The 20091-nt window shown below is 38.0% G+C and overlaps 2 protein-coding genes across 20 annotated transcripts in view; one reads left to right on the top strand and one right to left on the bottom strand.

Annotated features, from left to right (window-relative positions):
- LOC116852238 overlaps positions 1–20091 on the bottom strand; it is an 83240-nt gene that overhangs the window by 5823 nt on the left and 57326 nt on the right. Inside the window, exons 1-2 of one of the 14 annotated variants that reach the window (XM_032832378.1) lie at positions 4336–4521; positions 1905–2097 (exon numbers count right to left, since the gene is read on the bottom strand). The exons of 10 other annotated variants lie outside the window; for them this stretch is intronic. In XM_032832378.1, coding sequence (XP_032688269.1) covers positions 1905–2017 — 113 coding nt within the window. In that variant the 5' untranslated portion in view covers positions 2018–2097; positions 4336–4521. Of the gene's footprint in view, positions 1–1904; positions 2098–4335; positions 4522–9488; positions 9717–11491; positions 11707–20091 lie in introns of those variants that run through there. 3 more of the 14 variants (XM_032832377.1, XM_032832379.1, XM_032832389.1) reach the window with 3 other exon arrangements.
- LOC116852237 (serine proteinase stubble-like) overlaps positions 3090–20091 on the top strand; it is a 58297-nt gene continuing 41295 nt past the window's right edge. For 4 of the 6 annotated variants that reach the window (XM_032832376.1, XM_032832374.1, XM_032832372.1 and 1 more), the window contains exons 1-2: positions 3090–3139; positions 10756–10852. The gene's annotated coding sequence lies outside the window, so the exon portion shown is untranslated. Of the gene's footprint in view, positions 3140–10755; positions 10853–19168; positions 19724–20091 lie in introns of those variants that run through there. The other 2 variants (XM_032832375.1, XM_032832371.1) reach the window with 1 other exon arrangement.

Here is a 20091-nt window from a genome sequence, read left to right as displayed (position 1 = left end):
AGAGAGAGAGAGAGAGAGAGAGAGAGAGAGAGAGAGAGAGAGAGTTTGTACACCTGCTACGAACGCTTTGAAATTGGATATCGCGAACACAGCCGATCGACTGCAAGATATTCTCTATTTCTTCCGTTGCACGGGTGCTCTTAAATTTCAATGCATTTCTCCGGCGCTCCTTGAAACGGAATGCCTCGCGATCAATCGTAATGCTTTATCCTGGAAGGATGAACTTGCTTTTCTCTTTCTTTTATTCTCTCTTTTTTTCTCCTTAACATTTACACACCGTAAACTTTGAACTACACCGATCGACGCGTGTCAGTGTGTGTCGGGGGACTTTGCGAAGAAGAATGTTAGAATTTCAATTTTCCCACACGACATGTACATCAATATATGTATACTCTTTCAAAGTAAATCAGTAAAAAATGTTTCTGATTGAATTAATGAAAGAAGCATTTCTCATTGATAATCAGTGGATATTCGCTGATTTTTAAACGCTACTACTTTACTGCTTCGTCTTGCTGGTTTTGTACAGTGGAAATAAGATTTCACTGCAAAAATTTAATATCACACAAAAAGGATATTATAGTTTTTCTTCATATAAATTCTTTTCAATTTTACTATATTTTTAGTAGGAGAGTAACTCAGAGGAGTAAACTGTCAGTAAGATCTTGCTAAGGAACGCAGTAAATTTCGCTAGAAACATAACGAAAAAATGTTCTAATACATTTCAGTTCTTATAAGTAGCACATGCGAAATAAAGGAATAATGAATTATTACAGAACGTTGATCTGTTTCTCGGTTACAAAATCTTATAGCAATTTTTACTGTAAAATTCTCTCCGTATACAAATTTGTTATACGCTGTTATTAAATCCAATTTTTGCGTAGCGATGGAATCAATAGTTTTTATGTGATTTGAGTGCAATGACACTGTCTGTTCCCAAAATGCATCAATAACAGTCGCTACTGTCGACTGATTCTTCCAGTAAGATTTTACTAATTGCAGTGCTACTTAACTTTTAACTGAATCACAAGTTATAAATGCAGCATTTCAATAAAGAATATACTATTGTATTTTAGGGACTAAATTCAGTGTATATCTCTTATTTTTATAAGTATATTCCGAAAAAGAAGAGCAACGAATTCGGCCAGATCAATATGCATAAGAAGCACGAACTTTGAGATATAAAATGAGATGTACTTAATCCCGTGAGAATGATTATGATTGAAGTTACAATATCTTAAAATACATATATTGGTCTTGTAATATATAATCTCGAATTTTTCACGTCAAATAAATTTTATTTTTGTGTCATTGTCATTTTATGAAAAAAATACACGTGAAAGATAACAGAAAATTGGCATCAAAATGACATGTACGTCATTTCATGAAATTAGGGCGATATAATAATATAATTGTTCCATTTTGTCTGAAAAATCTGAAATCACCTATTACACAATATCTAGTAGAATTAAATTATCTAATAGAATGTTCAACAGTGAGAATATACAGAATATATAGTCGTTCATAGTTACGAACAAAGCATTAGCTCGTAAGATTACTATCGATTTGTGTGGGAAAAGGCCGAGTATTCAAAGTATCTTTAAATTTTAGCTATTGAATTAATTTAAATCTGTCGTGATATACTACGAAATCGGGTCTATCATGACTGAAAATAACGCGCTCGTAACAAAATACCGATAAAAGAAATCTGCACTAAATATAGTAAAAATTGTATGGCGTGGTGAACACGATAATGTGTCCATTTTCATTTAAGCGATCGTCATGTAACTTATTAATCCTCACCGTCGCGAAAGAAAAGAGAACAGAAGTGGATTAACGTCATAAATGACCGAAATACCCGACGACACAACGACCGTGCTTAGTTAAATTCTTAAAATTGGAAATACCATGTCTCTTTTACGATAGCAACTCGAGACTTATTCGCCATCGTAATTGATAAATTCGGATTCAAAAACATCGTTCCAGTTCTGCCGATCATGTGTATTTCGAGCTGGCCCATAAACAGATAACGCCGCCGATATTTAGGAAAATTTCCTCGAACGCGCGCCGAGCGAAGTTGAATTTTCACGCCGTCGTTCGCTATTTCAGAAAATTTCATGCAACGCTTTTGCTGTATATAGGATTACGAGTAATTAATTACTTTGGTAATTAATAATCATATTTATAATGAACGATTAATAGCCAATTGAATTAGGGAATTGATAACCGTCTAATTGATAATTGATTTCAACATTTTCAATCGAGGATCGTTCGGTTCATGATCGATTTCAACGAATTCAATTGCAGACCGTTCAATTGTCGATTGGTATGAGCAAAGGAAATTAAAGATCGTTCAATTAAACTCAACAAATTTAATTGAAAGTCATTTAATTGATTATTGAACTTAACAAATTTATCAATCAAAAAATAGGAAAAAGGGCAATTCGAGTTCAAGCACAGGACTAATAGTGTTATATACCAACCTTCCTTGTGTTAGGAAATCGTGTGATATTTATTGAACATGAATAATATTTTACCTTACCATTTTGTGGTTCAATTTCGAAAAGACTGACAAAGCTTTTTAGAAATAATTTGACAGATATTGCTTATTCTTGCACTAATAAATTATCAAAATTAATTCGTGTGCATAAAGACAGGTTGCCTCTTGGTTTCCATAATAACGTTGTATATAGGTTGCAATGCAGTGGCTGTGATGCTTCTTACGTTGGTCAAACTAGTAGAAGATTCTCTACACGTATTGGCGAGCATAGGAGAATTCCTAAGAGTTCTACGGTGGAGTTAACGGCCATAGGAACATCGTTTGAGGAAGAATCATGATTTTGATTGGGATCATGTCAAAGTTTTACGTGAGGAACGCTTTTACTTAAAACGCCTGATCTCAGAAATGTTTTTCATCAAATTTCAGAAGCAAGGTCTTAACTCACAAAAGGATACTGAATATTTGGGCACCAGCTACTGCGGCTTGTTATGAAAATAAACTTTGTTTTGGTTTCTTTCTCTTCCACAAGTCGTTTCCGCAATGTTAATGCTAGGTATATAAATCTGTAATTATTTGTATTTCGAAGACGTGGCGATGTTATCGTTGACAGAATCGGTTTACTTTTAGCTGAACTCAACAAAGGTATTTTATATTGTCAGTTTTAATTATTTATTATATTTCAATTTTACTTATTTTTATTTTATTTTATATGTTTTTTATAGTTATGACGGCTACTTCTCAATATTAATTTATTACTTAATATTATTTCGGTAACGGTTTTGTCGGCTTTAATATTGCGACTAACATTCATGTCAATTTGCGCAGGTCTTTTACTAATTGTAATGCGTTCGTGTCGTAAACCTTGAGTTTTATTATCACTGAAGAGAGTTCATGGTTGAGCCGAAACGTATGATTGTTTTATATTGATTATTCATGTTCAATAAATATTACACGATTTCCTAACACAAGGAAGGTTTTTACCCATATGGTATATAGCACTATTAGTCCTGTGCTTGAACTCGAATTGCCCTTTTTCTTATTTTTTGATTGATATCTTCGTTTGTGAGTTCTTATTTCTTTCTCTAAATTAACAAATTTAATTGAAGCCAATTTAATTGATGATATAGGAAAATTCGATCGATTCAATCGAAGATTAAAGTGATGATGATTGATATTGTGATCTCTTCAACGCGAGTCCTACATTGAAAAAATTATTTTTGTGCTTGAAACTAAAATATTTGATATGTACGATTTGATTAGCATTACCATATTTTTTGCTTGTGTCAAGTAGGATGTTAGTGAGAAAGTAAAACTTAGTCAAATTAAACGGTAAAGTTTAATGAAATTTGCTATGTTGAATTGTTAATTGGACGATCTTTAACTTTAGAACCCAAAACATATGTAAAATTTAACCAGATTAACATTTCACACGTTATCGTTCTTAAAAAAAATATTTCTTGTTTTTTCATTGTAATTTTATTGAATCGCGAAAACATTGATAGATTCATATTTCTACACCAACTGAAAAAAAAGGATTGAATTTCGATAGTTTTTCCGAAAGCTGTAAGCAAATGAAAATGCGCTGAATAAAATTCACCTATATTTAAAATTTACGTAACTTTTTGATGTTTAGAATTAACAAATTCCCTTTGCTTACATCACGCATATCGCCTATTGAACGATCCTTAATTGAATTTGTTGAAATCAATCATTGAGCATTCTTCGATCAATTTTGCTCGAATCGACTGTCAATTAGTCGAAACATATCTCTACCCAAATCCACAATTAAAATGAAAAAAATTTAATTGATATTTTTGCAACTCTGATTTTGTATCTACATTCCTGGCCAACAGAAAAATCCTACAGAGGTGTTTGAGCACTTTCACGCGTAAGCGAGAGTTTCTCATTGATTGCGTGAACAACAGCAGTCGGCGCCGCGGATAAATAAATTAAAATCGACGAGGCGAACACGTTCCGATACGAGACACACTCGCGACAAATCGCGTACTGCCGATAACGATTCGCGCGGATGCTTGGTTAGTCGGTCGAGCGGCACGTGCAACTAAGCGAAAATATCCGTCATTGTTTGTCGACATTGTGCAACGGTAAGACTACATCATCAGTTATACGGCGCGAGCGTGAATACAATTGGTCTTACAATGAGGCGCGTAGGTATACCCGTTTCAATTTCGATTGCGTCACTGTTGCACCGACATTACGATGACGAAGAGTAGCGCGCTTGGACGGTAGCACGCCGTGGGATTTTCGCAAATGGCACGCGAATCTCGCGAGAGCTTCACGATCGCGGCAACGAAACGCAAATTGATGAATGTTGCTTTGGCGAAATACGACAATGAGATGGTATCGCTTCGCGCGATGAGTCGCACTGAAAACAGAGTTTTCAGTGCACTGAAAACAGAGTTTTTAGTGTCGAAACGACAAGTACATTGAACCAAAATTTAGTTTAAATGGAATTGACCGAATGTTTGACAATTGCAACCGGAATATTTAATTGCCACTGTGCATTTTGCTTTCACTAATACATTGTATTTGACACAAATAAAAAACATAGCAATGCCAACCAAATCGTGTGTGTATCAGATATTTCATATCAACCAAAGCATCTGATAACTATTATATTATCCAGGCTTGATGTCGTTATTACCAAGCTTTTCTTTCACATTGAAAAAAATCAGCTTTGTATTTGTATTGGAACATTTAATATGTATGTGCGATTTGTTGGTTGACATTGCTATGTTTTTTATTTGGGTCAAGTAGGATATATTTTTGAAGGAACAAAACATACAAGCAGCAATAACATTTTTTTATTACAATCACCGAACATTTGGTCGAGCCTATTTTAACCAAATGCCCATTTTGATCTAATGTGCAAAATTTTCGCTTTTACAGCAAAATCCTTTCTCTAGTTTCAATAACATTGTCATTGAGTCGAGAAGATTTATTTCAACTTCAACAGTGCGCCGATATCCAATTCTGGATGTTCACGATAATGACTTTTCGAGTTAATTCCTCTAGGACTGAAATATATGATAGGCACAACCATCTACTGCTATCATAGTTCACGACAACTCAATGCTATCCGATAAATCTCGAGATGAGTTAGCAAGCAAACGTGTGAGAAACGATATCACACATGTTCTCGTCTGCTTCCTAACTCAACTTGAAGTTTACCAAACAGCATTGAATTGTTATGAATTATGATGGTAGTAAATGGTCACGCCTATCATATATTTCAGTTTCCTAGAGAAACTAATTGGAAAAGCTATTATTAACACTGTCTATTCATTCAACATCCAACATTTGTTTCCACGAGTGAAGAGATTCTGTCATTTTACAATAATTTTAACTTGACTGATCACTGTCAATACGTTGACTGCCACGCTGGTCACCAGTACTCGGTTAATAGTGTTGCACTGAGAGAAAAAAATGGTTGATCTAACTGAAAATTATAATTACTTTTGGACTCCAACCAAATGTTTTGGTTCTAAAACGAAAATAGTACACTGAGAAAGAAATACTTGAAAATTTATTTGTGTGTGGGACAAAAGTTTATTTCGCAGAAATAGACTTTATTTTATAGAAATTTATATTATTTCGCAGGAATAAATTTTACATGTAATATGCACATGAAGTTATTATTATTAACATTATAATAGAATTGAATAAAAAAAAGTTTTCTCAACAATAATTTATTGTAATTATTTCTCTACGTGATTATAGTAAAAAATACTAAATATTTTTTTCTTAGTGCGCGTTTTACTAATTCACATATATTAGACTGATCCATAAATTCGTGCGAATATTTGTATTAGAAGGATAGTTATATATTTAAGAATAGTTGGCCATCCATATAAGTGCTTTGGTAGCTGATATTTCAGAGCATATTTTGTGGTGTACATTGAAAGAAAAATATAGTTGCTTTCGGCGTCGACTATACTTTTTGTGATTTTAACCAAAAAAATAATTAGAAGAACCATCTTTCTAATAACACTTACTAAAACAATTCTAACTATTTTTTTTGTTAAAATCCCAAAAAAGTATAGTTGAAAAACGCGAATTGACGCCGAAAGCAACTATATTTTCCTCTCAGTGTAAGTAATAGTGTTTAAAGAAGTTAGTTGTCTTTGTCGCGGTTTGAAAATGGAAGGCAGTAATAAGTTTTTTGATTATTATATATCCGGTTATAAGCATTATGCTTTTTTAATTTCGTCAAAATAATTAGAGTTGGGCTAGGATGTTTTGCTTCGCTTATCATGTTCATCCGACATTACCCTCTCAAATTATCATCTTCATTCATTACAGAATTTTCTTAACGCTATAAACTTCGCTTTTTCAGAAAATGTGAAAAATCACTCGAAATATATTTTGCCGGGAAAGTACAAGAGAACTTTTACGAGAAGGAAATTATGAAATTAGGTGAAAGATGGCAAAAGATTGTTGAATATAATGGCGTATTAATGATTAAAATTGTTTTTAACAAAAATAAATTTATTTAAAAATTTTTGTTCAACTTTATTTAAAAATCTGCACAAACTTGGACCGATCGAAATAAAATGTGACCAATTGCATATAACAAATAAAATACATGGACAACTTATGGAATGAGCTAACAAACCAATCACAAATTGCATTTATTTATCGCATTTTTGGTGATTTAAATGTAAGTTAAGTGAAATAATCAGTGCACAAAAAGGATTTTATAAATAACTAGAGAATTTTATAAACGAAGAATAGCTCAACGTTTTTTAGTAATTTGTTATTTTTTCACGTTTCATATGTATTATTTATATACTATTATTACTATTATTACTGCATGGGCGTGAAGTGTGCTGTTAACATATTCATTATGTTCCTTAGTACGACAGATTGTTACTGAGTTTGTGCATTACTAGAAATACAATGAAACGTTCAATAGACACGCGAAAGTCCACCACGCCTCTCAATAATTTCTCTCGCGCTGTAGATTAGAGGAGAAGCGACATTGTCTCTAAGTTAACGGATAATTAATCCGCACTTTTACGATGTCATATAGAATTTTATCGTTGGCATAAGACGGTATAACGCTCAGACGCGACGGTGGATTTATGTTGTAGCGTGACGGTGCATCGGAAACTCGCGCTTTTCCTCCGCGTTGATATCGACCACTTCGATTATGTTATACGACTAATCTCGTTTCTCAGCTTTTGCACATTATTCTACGTCGGGGTCGCGTATATGTGGAATCACCGCATAAATAGCACATGCACGTAGAGAATATTAGAAAATATTAAAGTCTTTTCTTCTTTTTCATTTAAGTTCTTTTCAATTTTATTATGCTTATACTGAGAGAGAAAATATCTAAAAAATAAAGGATATTTGGCAAATACTAATGACAGTTTTGCTTAAATATAATCTCTTTTCGTTTGAATAGAATAAACAATTGCTTTCATAGAAAAAGTTAAGGTCTCAAGAAAATATATATTTTCTTATTTAAACACATTTTTCTCAGTATAAAAATACGTATATTAGTATAAGTAAATGTTATTAGTTTCCACTAAATAAATATTTTATATTTCTTAGATATTTTTTCTCTCAGTGTACATTGAGAAAAAAATGTTTAGTATTTGTAACTATAATCACATGGAGGAATAATTACTATAGATTACCAAGAAAATCATTTTTAAATTAAATTTTGCTATAATGTTAGTAAAATGATAATTTTATATGCGTGTTATTACTATCATTGTATTAAAAAATATGACCAAAAATATCTATAATTTTAGTTAGATCAACCATTTTTTCTCTGAGTGTAATATTTAAGAGATAAAATATATTTATTCGTTAGGCACTAATAACATATTGATTTATACTAATATAAAATATTTTTCATATAAGAAAATGTACATTTTCTTAAAACCTTGCATAGAGAGAATATTATAATTTGTTTTCATATTAATTCTTTCTAATTCTACTATGTTCTTAGAAAGTCTAGAAATAGAAATCTAGAATTCTTAGAAAGTTTGTCAGCAAGTGTCTATCTCGTTAAGGAACATAATAAATTTCACTATAAACAGCAAATTTTTTACTAGCACATTCCAATTCCTGAAATGTAAGTAGCGCATATGAAACGAAAGGATAGTCAATTACTACTAAATATCGATCTGTACCTCGATTACAAAATTTTATCGTGACTTTTAATATAAAATTCTGTCCGTGTTACGCATGACACGCATCACACGATCGCAACGAAAACGTTATTGTACTGTACGTGATATCGCTAATGAAAGATTAATAATACAAGGTAAAGATCAAGCGACCATGGGCATCGAGAACATAACCGCGATAATTTTCGCGCAGGTATCAAAGTTCTCTCTCTTGAGATCCAACTAGTCATCGTTCCGATAATGATGTAGAAAAATCATTTCAAAGTTCTATTACGTTATAATGTCACGGTGCGGCAACTTTCGAATCTCGTCGATCATGTTGCGAGCCGAAAACCTACCCACAGGTGAGGTCTCTCCCTTTTTGTCTCTCTCTCTCTTTTTCTCTCTTTCTCATAGCGCGCGTCATAGAATATCACCCATGAATTTTTCCTTTCGTTTCGAATTTCATGAGAAAGCGTGGAACTTTCCGCATCCCCCCTACGCGTGAGTTTGCCAATTTTCACCTTCCCGTCTGAAGTCGAACCCGCTGAGAGAGACACTCAGGCGTGATCCGACGTTGCCTGGAGGTAAATACGCATCGTAGGGAATAATCGGGAGAAATTTCCCCGAGGAAGCGCGATTAACCGTGAAAACGATCTACTCACGGCGCGATCTCGCCGGCCGGCAGCCGGATCGAAATTAATTACGTGACCTTTACGAGCGTCTAAAGCGAGACGATATTGCTCGTTCACCGGCGTACTATGTTGAACGTGATTCGAGAGTTCATATCGCGCGCGTTTTTTTTTCATAAAGTTAAGGGAACATGCCGAATCAGCTCATCTTCTCACCTCCTAGCAACCGGAACGGGCTGACAGAATACACATCGTTACTGGCGATGCCACCCGCGCGCAAAAGCCGCTCCCGTGGAGTGAGAAAGACGCGAGATGCTGATCTTCGCCCCGGAAAAATCCGTTTGAGGAATAGACGAAATTCTGCGTCGCGCAATTAGTCCGCTGTGGCATTTTCACGTTTGAAATATTTAGCGCGCCGCGAGATCCGGCTAATCGACGGCGGCCACTCTAAACGACGCGTCTCGCGCATTTGCGTTAATTAAAGTAACGCGTTCTTTACGCAACGCGGACGGCGGGAATGGCGCGCGCGGCTGCGGAGATAAAAATTTAATAATGCCGCCGAAGACAACACCGTAGCTTATCGGGATTTCGTCGCGATATTCGAGTGACGTCAAAGAATAAGACAAGTGAAAGATATGAGATATCTTTTTCTGATTATTTTACGCAAGATAATTTGTGAAAATGTATGACGCAATTTCAATAGCTGATTTCGAAATTTCTTCACGTGGATCATCTTTTCCTTCTAAATTTGAAGTGACTTGTTACAAAGTTAATTATAAATTTCTGAATCAATAAAAAATTTTTCAAATTAAACAAATTTTTTCAGAGACACAAGTGAGCATACATAAGAGAAATATTACTCTGTTGTCAAGAAAAGCAAACATTCAGTTTTCCTTCTTTTAACTAATAGTTATCTTCGACAAAGAATGTTTTCTTGATAGTAGTCTTGAGATATACTCATCACACATTTTAGACATTTTAAATTATATATATTCAAAGAAAAATTTTTTATTGTCTTTATAAGAATATTATAAAACCTTATTGAAGAAAAAATTGGTTCAATTTTATGTACTAAGCAAACGGAATTTTTATTTCAATTTAACATTCTTGATTAAAATGTTAACGTTGCTAAAATACATTCAGAATGTATTTTAAATAAATTTGAACTTATGATGAATTTATGATAGACTTGCAAATACATAAATTTATGAGATACTTGAATACAGTACGTATTTTTCTGCGTGTGGTAAGCAAATTAAATATCTATTTCAATTTAACGTTCTCTATTAAAATGTTCAACTTGCTATTCAGAATATTTTGAATAAATTTCAGAATAAAATTCAGAATGTATTTTGAATAAATTTAGTGCTTATGATGAATGTATGATTTATAAACTTCTGAGATGCTTGAAGCAAGTATTCTCTTGAATGCAGTATATATTTCTGAATATGCAATATTAATTTTTGTTCATTCATCAAAATAGATTCGTCGAGGTAAATTGATCAAAGGACAAGCCTAAAGCGGAAAGGAGACGCAAAACTATCAGGGGGACACGATCGCGAGGCAATTCCGCTGAACACGTAAGTTGCGCCGCATTCTAATAGGCACGATTATACATGAGCTGCAGAGGCTACGTTCGCGGGGCGATAACGAGTTATCGAGTCGGTCGCGTAACCGAATTTTCAGGCGCGTTCCTCTCGCGACGACTCGTTCGGCACGCCGGTTTATTATCACTCGACGAAATTCGTTTTCACCCACGACGAAACGAGACTCGCGTTCCGGTCTTTGTTGGTCGCCCCCGAAGCCGCATATTGATACCTTCCGATCGTTCTCTAAAACGAATTACAAAGAAGTTTCCAATCCACTTTGATATAGAATAATCACTTTTCGCCTTGTGATGAAAAGCTCACCATTCTGTGAGCGACGAAAATAATAATTACAACGAACAGTTATGTTAATCCAGCACGTAAGGGCTAATAAAATTACACGAAATCATATCAGAGGATTATATCAGCGCCCAAAACTGGCTCGAAATAATAGTCACGTTTCGCGAATGATCTCGACGAGGACAACTTGAACGGGCTAAATCGAAGATCTCGAAAATCGTTTCATCGGAAATCCTCCGACCGCCTTCTCGATTCGATCACAAACTCGTATCACCATCGACGTTCCTGATCCTCCAAATTCACGAAAGCGAGTCTTCCCGCGCATCAACTCACCGGTGAACAAACAAATCTCTCTGACGACCGGACGACGGGTCCGAAACGATAGCTGCTCGACGGTGAAAGGATCAGCTGTTGCACTTGCTGGCAATCTCATCGACACCCAGACTCAAATGACCTGCTCTCTCACTCGTCTCGACACCCTGATGCGTGCGTATCTCGCTCCTTTCCCATGTACCGGCGAACGTTTCAGTAGTTCGGATCGGCCGCTGGGCCGCCGGCAGGAGTATATATACCTGCCAACGTATCCTCCGACGCATCCCCTCAGCTGCAGCCCGCAGCCAATCCTCGAGATCCAACCCCACCAGTCGGCCTCCTACTCGCGACTCCTTGCGGTGTGGATCTTCCTTCGTGGATCCCTCGCGAGGATTTCGAGCACAGGTGAGCTCGCGGCAGCCGTGCTTCCCAGAGCAAAAGAGAAACGATCGCCTCGGCGTTGAGAGATCTTTTCGCCCTCCTCACTCGCGGGGGGAGGGAGAGGCCGGCGAATCAATCAATGAAGTCGGTTGAATTTTTGAATTTTTCCCTTCACGCGCGAGGTGCGAAGGAGAAGCAGCGAAGGATAGCTTCTTCTCGCGCAAATTTCCTCGTTTTCTTTTCTTTTCTTTTACTAGATGATTTATGTTACGTCTCGTTAAAGCTCAAACGCTTGTCTTAATTTGGAATTCAATTTGACTTTTTTTAAATTTATGCCGCTTTTCCCTGAATTTAATTTTGATTTTAATTCAATCTCGAATTTAATTCCCCTAACACACGGCGTTCACTTCCGCGGTTTAGGATTTGTTCTCGAATCAATGGCGGACAGGGAAATTCGATATGAGCTGCTCTTTCGATCGAGCCGGCCGAGGAATCGGATTGGTTGCAATAAATCGAGATTAGATACAATCGAATTTCATATGCAAATATCACGTTTACGCATCTGTCGCGAGATGTGCGTTATCGCCGAGCTACCTACGATTACCGCACGTTACGTCAAACGCACCTCGAGAGAATTTCGGGGCGCGATCGCTCGTCGGCTATTTGAATTCCATTGACCTAACGGCACGTGCTAGAATCCGACGATATACATACAGCAACAGCTTAAGTCCATAATCCTATTATTCCAATTTTCTCGTCGAGCCAATCACCCTCTGTATGACGCATCACGATCTCACGATGAACAGCCTCTATGTTGTGTTTCGACTCATAATCATCTATCGCGATGACATATCTAGCCGTGGTACTTAAGCATGTAGGTCAAGTAGACACCCACTTTGGCGAGTTGGGAAGAAAAGGGGAGAGAAGAGAGAAGAAAAAGGAGGAGGAAGAGAAGGAAGAGGAGGTATCTCCGGTACATAGAGTGGGAGGAGAACCGGCAATCTTCCGATCATGGAACACCGAGGACTATCTCAGAGCGTTCGCAAACTTTTGAATAGCGATAACGACAGCGGACTTACGACGGTCGTCGCGAGAGAGATCCGGCAGACAGGAAAGCGGGTATGAGAGCGAAGGCCACCAGAAGGCAAGCCGTGATCCCGAGTACGTGAGCAGATGGACCGTGACGGGCATACCGATTAACGACGGCCAATAAGACCCCGTCCGCGGGCCTCCAAGTCGAGGCCAAGGGTTTCTCGTCCAGTCGTCGTGGCCGCGATCGGAAACGCCGTTAATAAGGGAGGCACCCCGCGGCGCGAAGAAGTTTTCGGGGCCGTCCACGATACTCGGCTAATCCGCGCCTTGCGCGCCGATTGATCGCTATCCGGCTTCTTCACGGTGAGGATATTAACGCGTCCGCGCGTTTTCGACCGCGAAATCGAAGATCGCGCGTGCAGATCGGGATTCGTGATTACAATTGTACAGCCCGGCTGCTGATTCATCCATGAAGAGATCGCGACTCGTGAATCCTCGCGCAAATAGGAAACGTCATCGATGTAATTCGCGGAATTCATGAATTGGATGTGACGTAGACACATTGGACGAATGAGATGCCTCTGTTCTCTGAGGCATATGCGCGTATGTTTGATTTATTCAGCTTTCGGGAACGAGAAAACCTCGATAAAATTTCAGTACTTCTCAAAAATTTATCTGTAATGATGAAACAGGCCCCTCTGAGCACGCAATGGGAGACGGAGATTTTCATAAATTGTAAGTTATATGCCAATACTTAAATTGCATTTTGTGGAAGCGAGGGAGAGGGAGGGAAGGGGAAGAAAGTTTGAAGTAATATAGATAAATATACATTGGTGATATAGAAAAAATTTGTAACATCTCATATAAACACGAAAGTGTAATAAAATAAAATTATAAAAGTAAAATGAAATAAAATTATATATTAATAATGAAATAAAAATAGAAATAGGGCTACAGCGAATTTAACAACGACAGTTAATAATGAAGTCTAAATTGTTATAACTAATTAAGTAATAATGTAACAGTTTTATGTAATAATTTTTTCAATTCCTCAATTCCATCAATTCATTTTTCTTTGTAGAAAAATTGTTTATAAGTTACAATTAAATGCGAGTACTTAAATTGCATTTGGAATGAGAGAAAGAAAGAATGAGAAGGGGAAAGGAATATAGTTTGAAATAATATGGACAAATATTATTGGTCATTAGAAAATATTCGTGATACCTCACACATACATGGATGCGTAAAAAATACAATCATGCTTCAATATTGACAAAATAGTAAACATAGGCAACAAAATTTAAAATCAATGAAAAGATCTAAATTACAGATAATTAAATAATAATATAGCAATTTTATACTAATATGTCCCCTCAATTGTGTCAATTCATCTATTTCTTATTAATACTAATTTAATACTAATTTAAAAGTAATCAAATTTATTTCGCAAAAATATCACTGCGTCGGCGCCGAACTCTTTCGAGCATTCTTCAGATTAAGTCGGGGGGAAGGATAATTCACACGTCCTTAATTCGAGGCGAATTGAGAAGCACTGCGTGTGATAAGAGAGCCACGCGTTTTACGAGAGAGTCTTGTTAAGCCTAGATATATCCCACGAGCTTTTCAACGATTCTTTCATTTTATCCGTCCCTCTTCTCTCCCGCCGTGCTGTGCGCGCTTTCGACGTCGCTTATCGCTTTCGTTGATTTATAACGTCAGTCGAACGATCCCGCGGCCGTTCCGCTTTACATTTGTTCCTGCGAATGCGTAACAGCAGGCGGTAACGCCGAGCCGATAAAAAATGATCGCTGATAAACCGCATTACGGCGCCTTCTGCTGCCGGGAGCAAGGAGTAGCAAGGTCAGGGACTGCCTTGCCTGCACAAAGGGGATGCGAATTTGGCCGACGTTTGGGACGGCCACACAAGGTCGCGTGAAAGACTTTTATGCATGTCGCAAAGCACGTCATTGCGTGGGCGCAAAAATTCGCCGCATTTGACGCCCTTACGCTTCGCGAGAAGTAGTAAGAAATCGGAGCAACCTTTCCAATTGAAGCTTCCAGGCACTACTTCCAACGCGTTCTTTGAGGGTGGCGAGGGTGGCGATGAGATTGAGCGGAATTAGTGATAGTTTGGCGCATACTTCCGTTGTTCGCGAGTGAATGTACAGCGTTTGACTCGAACTTGCCGTTCGTTCGCGCGCGCGCGCGCGATTGTGCATCAGGACGCGCTTAAAATAGATATCTTGCGCTCGCGCGCGAGCTGTGCCACGGGAATGTTATAAAGAAGTTTCACGGCAGAAAGGTTAATTCAGCCGACGAAGTTACAACCTGTTCCTCGTAAAAGCACGGGGGTTACAGTTATTGCGAGCGCGGCGAGAAGCACGGTAGCGAGAAGCGCGCGTCCGCGCGCGTCAGAAGCGAGGAGCGGCTTCAACGCTCGACGTAATCGTCGGTACGTGTAATAAATGAAAATGCTTGCGTACTTAGGAAAATACCTGGAAAATTTCACCCGATAGATTCCTTTTGATAGTCATTGACACGGTATTCTTAATATATTTTGTAGAGGAAAAGGTGGGAGAGTGAAACAGGATGGTAATATAAAACGAGATTCCTTAATTGTTACTTATTTAAGTGTATGCCTAAGATATCACAGATCTTTTCTATTACTAATACATGTTTGTCTCTATTGCTTTAAACTGCAGCCTTCCTTTCTCTCTTCCTCTCTCTCTCAAAATATTAATTTAAGTACTCACACATATATTTAAAAAAAATTACTACAAAAAAAGTACTCATCTTGCACTATGTTGAAAAAGATTTTGTGTTCTATGAACAATTTTTTTTAAATATATGTGTGAGTATTTTTTTTGCAGCCCTCTTTTCTCTCTCTTTCTCTCAAAATGTAATTTAAGTACTCACACATATATTTAATTGCAACTTATAAAAATCTTCTGTAAAGAGAAATGAATTGACGAGGGGAACTGAAGGATTGAAAAAATAATTATACAACTGTAATATTATTATTTAATTAATTATAACAATTTAGGCTTCTTTATTGATCGCTATTATTAAATTTGCAGGGCTCTATTTATATTACTATTTTGTCATTATAGACATGATTTTATTTTTTATGCATCAATGTGTGTGAAATGTCACAAATCTTTTCTATATTATCAATTGTGTATGTGTGTGTGATAAACTTAATCGTTAGTGTCCTTATCAGTCACCAAAAGAACTAGCGTCAGGTTATTTATAGTATAAATCAGGTTATTTATAGTGTTAAGAAATGCCTAGCTAATGTATCGATTAATAGTAAGATTAAACTTCAAAATAATAGTAAAAGTTGTTATTTAGAAATGTTTATCCTATATTGAGATTTGCTGAGTCGTTTGAAAAATAGCAATAAGTGATAATATGGAACAAGGTGTTCAACATTTTACATAGTGAGTGTAAAAAAATAATATATTTTTACTTACAACTTCTGTTTATAGGCTTAAAGGACATTTACATAATTTGAATTATTAAACTTAATTTTTTTAATCTTCATAAGAAATTTTTTAATTTTCATTTTAAACATACACATACCTATAATTTTTACATTTATATAAATTCAATTAAAAAAGACATTTCACATCAACAACTTTATAATAATAAAAAGTAAGCTTTTTTATTTGCATGCCTGTTTTATATTATCACATCATTTTCCAAGACTCCACTTCTTGCTATGTTGAAAAAGATTTTGTGGTCTATGAATAATTTATTTTTTTCTTGATGATTATATAAATATATAATATAAGAAATATATTTACTAACACTTCTGATAGTTTTATTGTATTTAATATTGGATTTTTCGTCTAAAACAAAAAGAGTAGCCCACCTTCTCCCTTAATCATATATTTATCGAAATTATAAATAAGCTCGTGAAGGGAACATTGGATAAATATACTACGCGAGCAGAAACTTTTCAATTAATAAGAAATCGGCGCAAAAAATCACTTCGATAGTTATTGAGCCGTGAATAATCCTCTCGAAAATATTTGCGCAACGGGAGGAGGTGTATTTAAAGGCTATCAGTTAATTAAATCTTACACACGATTTACGGTGTGCGTTTTTTACACGGACACGCAGCGATCTGCTTTCTGTGCGAACTAAACGCGTATTTCAGCATATAAATTAATTAACTTTTAGCTGTATAGACAATTGCGCAGCTTGCTTTCTGCGACCGTTTCCGCGTGAATTTAATAATTTTGCTGAATGATAAATAAAAAACAGCGCGCGAGCACAGAACGCGAGAGACGAATCTATGGCCACGCGAAATTGTCGTGACAGATTGACAGCAAAAATGTTGCAGCAAAATTTCCAGCATATGTACATTAAATGGCATCGTTGTCCTCAATGATTCCGTTAATATTCAATTTATTGTTTAATTTTTAATGGTATGCGGTTACTATATATATTGTTCAGGCCTGCCAGACGAGTCTTTTTATCGAAATGTATAACATTAGCACGGAAATTGATCGGTTGATTCCATTTCAAGATATCGGCCGCAATTGCGCACCAAACGTGACGAGGGAAAAACCAATTCGACGGCTCCACAGGTAAAGGCTTACCTGGTGCAGGTAAGTCGTAGGTAGATATAAGCAGTAAGCGTGTGTAAACGATACAACGCTAATTTATTTACTAAATTTTCTTGACGATATTTTGTTCAGAGATTAACATATGAAATATTGCACGTAGGTAATTTAATCAATGTTCTAATTGTTTAACTTCATATTTTATGTGTGCAATCTAAACTATATATTTATATATTTTTTAATATAAATAGATAAAAATATATATTAAATAGGTATTACAATATATATATATATATATATATATATATATATATATATATATATATATATATATATAATACATCAAAATATAAAAAATATATATAAATATATACACATACATACATATATACAAATATATATGTATATATATAACGTATATTTATCATACAAAAAATATTAAGCTACATTTTATCGCTCTCTTTAATTTCTTACAAGAAACTCGTCGACATCTAAACAATCGTAAACTTTAACGTGTCATACACGTAATTATAAAAAAGTGACATGTAAAAAATTTACTATAACCGCAGATTTCCTTAAGAGGACATTTTGCTAAAAGTTGTTATCAGAACAGATAGCTCGTTTCTCACAAACAAGAATCGAGAAAATAGATTGGTCTTTGGCAAATTTGAATTCGGAAATGGGTTTGAACGCGGAGAGGCTCAGAACCAGACCGATTTGCAACTGTCTCGTTATCTTAATTAAGGCGTCACTGTCTAAAATCGTGAATACATGAGAATACCATCGGCTTCATTAATCGCGACAGAGAGAGAGAGAAAGAGAAAAAAGGAGAAGGAGACAGAGACTGTTGTGTTCGTTTGATCAAGTCGAGACTACAGAAGAACCTCGCTTATCCCGTGCTCCCTAATGAACATCGCGGAGCTGGCGCGGGGGGAGATCAGGAAGAAGAAATGATAAGAAAAGGAAAGAAAAGAAGAAGCATGAAAAAGAAAGAAAGTCGAGAGAAGAACTAAGGCGAGGAGGCATACCGTCGTCGACGGTACAAGCAGCGACCGTCGGCCAACCTACGACGAACGACGACAACGAGGTCGTAGTGGGGAACAGGAGAAGCAACAGCAGCAACGGCTCCAGGGTGAGGGAACACGACAAGGAGAAGGAAATCGTGATTATGGTGGAGGTGGTGATGGTGGTGGTAGTCGTCGTGGTGGTGGTGGTGATGGTACCGGCTGAAGAGGGAACCTCCGCAACAGGTAGAAGGAAGAAGGGGAGCGTAGAAGGACGAGGAGAAGAAGGAGGAGGAGAACAACAAGGTGGAGGAGGTCGGGACGTACGTTGCGCACGAGGTAGACGAAGAAGAACGCCGGGAGAACGGTCATTGCCACCACCTCACCTCGAGAAACCGCGCGCTAAAGTCCCCGTCATCACGAAAAGCGCCGACCCCGACACGGTCTACCGTCCGCGGCTGTCCCGGAGTTTAGCCTGCCGTCGTTCGTACCATGGGACTTCGCGTTTACCGTGGGGGGGCTCTTTCTTTCTCTCTTTCTCACGGGGACGGACGGACGGACGAACGGACGGACGAGCGAGCGAGCGAACGCGCTCGGACGATGCGTGTCGTCGTGCCGCCTGCCGATTCTTCGTGCAGGGGGAGCGAGTCTGCGAGCACCTGGATCGGGGGATCGGCTGATCCAGAAGTCGTGAACCAGCAAACCAGTTCGATAGGTGCCAGCCGTGGCGAGCGGGTCGAGCCGGTCAGCAGTCCGTTCGTCTGTCCGTCCACTCGACAGAGTATCCCGTATCAGAACGAGTACTACCCTGTTTGTTCTCGGCGCCTCAGCAGAGGCCGGTGAACACACTACCATCGCGCGCAACGAGTGGGTGTCCGTTACCAAGGGCGAAAGGTCGGAGGACGTCCTCGAGGCCCACGTGGAAAGGTCGCGGGATCATCGATGAGACGTGGAGGAGGCGCCGAACGGCATCAACACGACTCGACTGACTTGGACCACGTGGGGGGCGCAGGTGGCCGTCACAGGGTGTCCGCGATCGGTCACGAGAGTGGCCCCGCTTATTGACCAATACTCGTGACCCGCGCTCGCGATTCCGCTCTCGTGGACAACTGCGCCGGGGGGAATCTCGGAGATTCGCGACGCGTCGAGGGCGACGATGCAACGTGTTGAGGTCTGAGAAACTTGGGGAGAGCTTTGCGGCATCGCAGGGGACAAGAGGCAGAGGCGAGAACCAGCAAGTCCGTCGACCGCCGGTGTCAGTCAAGGTACGGTTACGGCTCTGTCTCAAGGCCCCGAGGTGAAGAAGCCTCATGCTTTCTTGCGCGAGTGACCTTCGCTGAGATTACGACGGGCACATGAGCCGGTGGTAAAGCGCTTTTTTTTGCCGACGCGCTCCCGGCTTCGAGACAATTAAGAGATTCGATCGCGATCGCGCGATTCCCGCGCCGGCTCGTCGCGGCTTCCTAGCCGCGGTGCTATTGAACTTGGCCGAACAGGTGGTTTCCTGTGCTCGCCCGTCCTTGATCCCTGGCCTCGCGCGGCACTGCGGCACTATTCATTTTTTTTCACCGTTCCTGCGGTCCAGACGGTTGTTCACGGTATATAGCTGCTGATTGATCGACCCCCCCCCCCC

This window comes from Odontomachus brunneus, unplaced genomic scaffold (assembly GCF_010583005.1).
Source record: "Odontomachus brunneus isolate Ranch 3 - 2012 unplaced genomic scaffold, Obru_v1 Obru_scaffold_208, whole genome shotgun sequence".
NCBI lineage: Eukaryota > Metazoa > Arthropoda > Insecta > Hymenoptera > Formicidae > Odontomachus > Odontomachus brunneus.
Note: the sequence above shows the minus strand (reverse complement) of the source record. Positions and strands in the feature narration are given on the sequence as shown.